The sequence below is a fragment of the Typopeltis vanoorti genome, chromosome 10 (genome assembly GCF_054136105.1).
Source record: "Typopeltis vanoorti isolate ZY-2024b chromosome 10, IOZ_Tvanoo_1.0, whole genome shotgun sequence".
NCBI lineage: Eukaryota > Metazoa > Arthropoda > Arachnida > Uropygi > Thelyphonidae > Typopeltis > Typopeltis vanoorti.
In genome coordinates, this window is record NC_143558.1 from 1,752,978 (window position 1) to 1,759,359 (window position 6,382).

General features: G+C 41.6%; 1 protein-coding gene across 1 annotated transcript in view; it reads left to right on the forward strand.

Moving 5' to 3' along the window:
* Positions 1–4,564, forward strand: part of LOC150102127 (uncharacterized) — a 100,485-nt gene extending 95,921 nt beyond the window's left edge. Inside the window, exon 6 of the mRNA XM_090399163.1 lies at positions 1,061–4,564. Coding sequence (XP_090255289.1) covers positions 1,061–3,426 — 2,366 coding nt within the window. The 3' untranslated portion in view covers positions 3,427–4,564. The remainder of the gene's footprint in view (positions 1–1,060) is intronic.
* The last annotated feature ends 1,818 nt before the right edge of the window (positions 4,565–6,382 follow it).

The window sequence follows — 6,382 nt, forward strand, 5'->3', positions numbered from 1 at the left end:
GAGAGCCTTCCCACGATGAGTCCTTGCACATCCCAGCAGGTGTCCTGTAGCAAAAGTAATAATAATATTTTGCCAGAAGTAGTTACAATAAATGGTTCAATGAAATCAAATTTGGACTACGGACGATGCCTTTTTAAAAAAGAGTAAGTGGCTACCTCAAAAGTATAAATAATGCTGATTTGTTTTAAAGGTAAGGCAGCTTCTAGTGACCAATGGTGTATGTAACACGTTATCCGTGTTCAGCATCCCAAAAATGCTCATGCGTTATAGTTGTTATATGACTCGGTTGCCTTCGATTGCATTTTTTCTTTCTTTAGTAACCATTTCAGCACTAAAATTCCCCTGTGACAAGGATATGTCTGCATTTTGAGATAAATGAGTCACATTCTGCAAATTTTTAATTTTTAATTCTTTATTTTTTGCTTTGTTTTTATTCGCAATCGGCAGAAAAAGGGAGCAGTTAGAATGCCATTCTGGGGGTTACTGAAATGAAGAAATTTGAATAAAAATATAAAGCATTCTCAAAAGAAACGTTAATATGTCATTCTAGTTGATGCAGTTTGGAAGAGAACAATTCATTTTATTCAACTCGACATCTCTCTCTCTCTCTCTCTCTCTCTCTCTCTTATTTGCTTTTGTGTATCTGTCTGTCTATTTCTGAGAGAGGAGAGTGAGACAGATAACGCTCACTCGGGATATTGCATCAGCCATTATTATTATTACGTGACACCTCCAAGGAGTCCAAGAGCCCATCGGGGGAGGGCACCTACTCCACAACTCTCTGTCTTACCACTCAATCCACCAACTACATCGAGCCGCACCATCTCCTGCCCACCACTAGTACTTTCACAGACAATCACTAACATCGATGTCCACGGCGAGATTCGAGCCCACAGCCTTTTGACTGGAGAGCGGATACGCTAACCACTCGGCCAACCAGGCCGGCTATTTAGAGACTTCTAAAAGATGATATTTATCATTTAAACAAAATTAAATTATTTGCTGAAACAAATTTTCTTTTTCCGAATATTATATAATTTGTCTTAATTTCTTATTCCAGGCGACCGCATCCTCAGTGTTACGGTGTCCTTCTCCAGCATGGTGTACGAAGATGCTTTGACTATTCTCAGCTATGCTTCTCCTTACGATGTCCAATTGGAGGTGGAAAAGGCATCTGAAAATACACCTGGTCTTCCGACGGCATCGCCAGGTAAACGTCTCGCCTCGGCGAGTTTCCGTAATGGCGGCCAGCGGTTATTCCATCCCCTCTATCGCAGCCAGTCCATTGATGATCTTACTCAGATCGGAAAGGAGACGTTTCCTTGCAACAGTCTGGCGCCCAAAAGATCGCAAAGTATTGGCATCAATGTTCCCAAGCCAAAGCCTCAGCAAAAGATTCCAGAATACGATGCGTTGCCAGCAGCAGCATCTCTAAATGAAGCGAAAGATCCAGTAGAAATGAGTTCGGTAACTCACGAAGAAGAAGTGAAGGTAACGACGAGTGCTCCAAGTGGTCCTCAGTTAGAAACCGAAGTACCACAACTGAAAGCTGCACTTGGTGCCAGTAGTCCAATGCAGCAGGAGCATCTGGAGGAAAGATTTTCGGATAAAGCTAACTGCTCCCAAAACGTATCATTTGAAGAAACGTCCAGCAATGATTGTGTGGGGAATGGCTGTGCATCAGACTGTTCTGACAAAAGACAGAATGAAAATTCGAATGGCGAGCATCAGGAAGAGAAGCCTTCGGCTCCACCTAGAAAGGGCAACATTCCTGGAAAAAGGAGAGCTCCTGCACCTCCCAAACCTCGTCATGGAACATCGCTTGAGACCACCGCTCAGATTCACCATTCCGAAGACGAAGGACCTGAGATCAGAAGTGTAGCCGATGATGATGGAAACAGTTCTAGCGGAGGTTTGGTGAATTATTGCATCGAAGATCGACCTTTGCAATTAGATTGCAACAAAAAGCCTTTAGATAATTCACAGATAAACAAAGAGTCGGGTTCTGATGGCTTAACTGTAGGTGTGCACAAGAATGATACGATTGAACAAACGGAAGGAACATCTATGGTTCGGTTAGATGACTCCGCAGAAATAGGGAATAACGAAGACGATTCCACCTGTCCAAAGAGAAAAGCCTCCTCTCTTGGGGATCTAACCAAGCTAGATGATGGCAGCAGCAATAAATCACCAACACTTCTGGAGCGAGCCGTTTCGATGGACTTCCACCAACAGAGCGACGTCCCAGGAGATAGCTTGTCTAAGCAGAAAAACATTCTGAACCCTCCGTCCTTAAATTCTGACGATACAGAAGAAGAATTTCTACGCTGTGACCGTCCCCTTCACACTGGCCTCAAAAAGTGGGAGAGCAGCTGGGAGAAGCCAAGCGCCTCGCCTTCTGTTCCAGTGAGCAAACCGCCAGATAGTCCCGACACAGACTTGAAAATTCTTCTGTCCAAATCTCGCACCAATTGGATAACATGTAAAGACGCTGGCGACAGTGAAGAGACACTCGTTGGGCTGGAAGGAAACGATAAGATGAGGAAGGGAATGTTGAGGCTGAAACCAGACATTGACCTTAACCTCGATGCTTGTTCTGATGTTTCTGAGCCCTCCCCATGCAAGTCTCCTTCCACTTCCAGTATGTCCAGCATCGAGGACGACAAAGACTGCAAGATGGTCACATCAACTCCAGCTAGAAAAATCATCGAAGTCGATAGCTTTTTAAAAGATAGCTTGACCACTTCGGACATCAAGGAAAGCGAGAACACTGATTCGACAAACGCTGGACTTCAAGAAACAAGATATTCGCCAACTGCTACGTCGAGAGTTGGCATCACTCATCCCCATTCCACGACAGTTACCATTGACATCCCCGTAATTCCTCCGGTCATCCGACATTTCGATAAGCAACCTCTGCACAGCTCACATTCTCCACCCTTTGCATCTCCAATCAGGACTGCAGCTCCCAAGGAAGTGACAGAGGTAGGTGAGACCGACAAGCCAGGTGGAAAACCTCCTCCAAAGCCATTTCTCATAAAGCAAACGGGTGTGACTGGTGTCTACATAAACACGATTTCCGATTCCAGTCCCAGACAATCGCCAGTTAACGAGTACGGGACTTGGAATTTCCAAGATGACTCGCCCAAAGAAATGACCCAGTGTTCCGACACTGTGAATGGCAACGGCAGGGAATCCTCTTCCAGTCACTACAAAACAGCCCTCGACATTTCGGATCTGTCTTCGGTAAGCAAGGAATCGTCTCGGAGGAGTACGGATCAACCCACCTTCAGAGTCCAAACAGCCGAAGGGGGATTTGCTAAAACCTTAATAATTTCCACTTCCGATACGTTGACTGAAAGTCCTATTCAGGTCAGTCCTGGGTCCAGTTCACCCCCACCAAATTTGGAACCACCGTACAACTAGGATTGAAGATCCTGCGTTCCTCACCGCATTCTCGAAGAACTGTAAAAGGAGAAAAAAGCCCGTGGACAGGAAAAGACCGAACAGCTTGGTCTCTTCACAACGGAGAGGTTTCCTTGGCCTCGTTCCTTCGATTATGGCAGGCCACATGGCTGGCATCAGGGAGTCAACTGCTGTTCTCCTGGGGTACTCTTTCAGCTCTCTTGAGATAGTCCCGAATGCAAATGCGGTGATAGCCAGTACTAGTTCGACTACTGTTAGCTCAATTTGAACATCTTAAATCTGTACATCCGATGGCGGAAGCACACGGCTGCCGCCTGGGTGATAAACCACTAACAACTTTATATATACATACATATAACGTTTTGTGCCTTGTTCAGTCACTCTTGTTCAGCACATTCACTTCCTCGGTATACGGTTAACCTTTTTTATAATATACCAGTGAGAAATTGATCAGGAAGAAAGAGAGAGAACAAAAAGCAGTGACGAATCAAGTTGAAGAATCTGACTTCATCCCAATGAGTCACTCTTTCATCTAACTGTTAAATATTTCTGTTCTCGTTTAGAATCAAATAATATTTCCGTATGTTATTAACCGCTATACGCCCTGTGTGAAAAGATGACGCACTCTTCAATTGTAAATTTTATTTCCTATCTTGCACGCAAGGTGGCTAACAGTACATATAAATCTTTTGTTAATACGCTGTGATAAGACGAATGCTGTCAAGCGATTAATTTGGCAGCCATCCTTCTAAGTGACGTGTCGGGCTTCTGCACGAATGTATTCTGGAGTTCAAGTTGATCGTATTATGATTTTATTTTTATTAACGACAGTTAATGTTCTCATGCTTTTTTTAAACTTCTGTGTAGCAATCCACTTTTTTTAAATGAAATATTTTGATATATTTTCTAAAAGAAGGCATGTACATAAATTCTAAGACTGCAAATGAAATATAATTGATGCGCGGTTTTTATATATTTGTTGACAATGATTCTAGTAAAAGATGTACAAAACCAATAAAAAAGAAAACTTTAACACTCTTTTGTGATAACAGACACATAAGTGCTCAACATATAAAGATGTTATTTTATCTGATGTGTGATTAGGTATATATATATATATATACTTCTAGCGAAAAATAAAAAAAAAATGGCATATTCTTAAATTTGAGCTTAGAAGTAGATGCCGTCTGTTAGGTTTTAGAGTTTGGAAAATTTAAAATGAAAGGAAAATGTAAACTTGCAATAAACATATTAATTCCTTGCTGTGTAAGGTACAGCTTGTACAGTTCTTGTTATTCCTTTATAAGTAATCTAGATTTGTTTCCTTCCATGGAATGTGAAGATGAGAAACATTTTTATTTAAGTCGGTCTTACAGACAAAATGTTAGAAACATATCACGTAAGAACAGTACATGTTACATAGTCCAGTTGCATGATAACCCGGCTCTGGTGTGAGACGAAGGCAAATAGGACAAAATATGTTGTTGGGTGCTGCTACATACCAAGGACCACAGGAAGACGTAGATGCAATGTGTCGACAGATTAGCACGAGTATAGGCCGAACAATTATTAATGGGAGACTAACAATGGGGATATCGATGGGAGGGGGAGAGAGAGAGGAGTTTCGCAAGATGGAAGTGGGATTTATACAGTTAAGGGATAATTACATTACAAAACCATGCTATAGAGGAGACAAGGGGTTCGAGAGTGCTAGATTTGATAACAGCATCAGGAGATGTATCAATAACCAAGGTAGACACTGCCTCCAATTGGGAAGAGTGACCAGGCAGTCTTGTTCTGTCAAATGTGGAATTCTCTGTCAAGAATCGGTTTATGTTGAACTATAAAACTTAAGAGTCATTTTGGAGCAGTGCTATGGCTTGAGAAGCAACAAGGAAAGAATGGCAGCAGTGCATAGCAAGTGGTCAGAGATTGCTTAAGGATAGCAATATCAGACTACATACCCAAGGTCAGGAAGATAAATCAAGTTGGAATTAAGTCAACAAGTAGGGATACTAAGAAAGAAAACATTGTGGAGGAAATATAAAGAAAAAAGTGATCAGCATACTCATGAGCAGTACAAAGTGCAAACGAGAACGAAGGCCAGATTAGACTGAGAGAGAGAGAGAGAGAGAGAGAGAGAGAATTAGCCAAACAGGCCAAAGTAAACCCAAAGAGTATTTTCGTTAGGTAGGAAGTTAAGAGGAAAAGACTGTGGTAGAATGACTTTAAATAATGCTCACGGTGACTGAACTAGAAGAAATAGTTGAGTTGCTGAGTGATCATTTTCCACAGGTGTATCATCTAGGTGGTGATTTTACAGTTGCTGATGTTACAGAGATGCATATGAATATTGAGGTAGATGAACAGGAGGTGTTCAGCTATTGAAAAATATGAACGCGAAGAGAGCAATGTGACTGGCTGGCATACCAGCCCATGTGCAAGAGAATTGGCATTTCCTGTGACAAAGTTCAATCTAAGTCTCAGCTCTGTCATGGTTCTAAGGGAGTGGAAAGAGGGTAAGATAGTACCATTGCATAAAGGTAGCTCCAATACAGACCAATCAGTATATCGGGAGTGGTTGTTAAAGGATTGGAAAAGTTTGTGAAAAGTAAACTGTGGGTGGATTGAGTTGCAATACTATATAGTGGGTAGCATGGCTTTGTAAAGGGTAGTCCCTGTCAGTAACTTATTCACATTTTATAATAGACAGAATCTGATAGCAGATTGGATAAAGGTAATGGCTACGCCAAGATACTGCTCGACTTTGCCAAGGCATTTCGCAGAATACCATATGCAAACTATTACAAAAACTGGACAGGATGATGATGGTATTTGCAGATCATGTGGTCTTGAAGTTATCAAGTGCTGGATAAAATAATAATAATAATAATAATAATAATAATAATAATAATAATAATAATAATCTTAAGGATCTTTCTCAGCCATTGCCAAG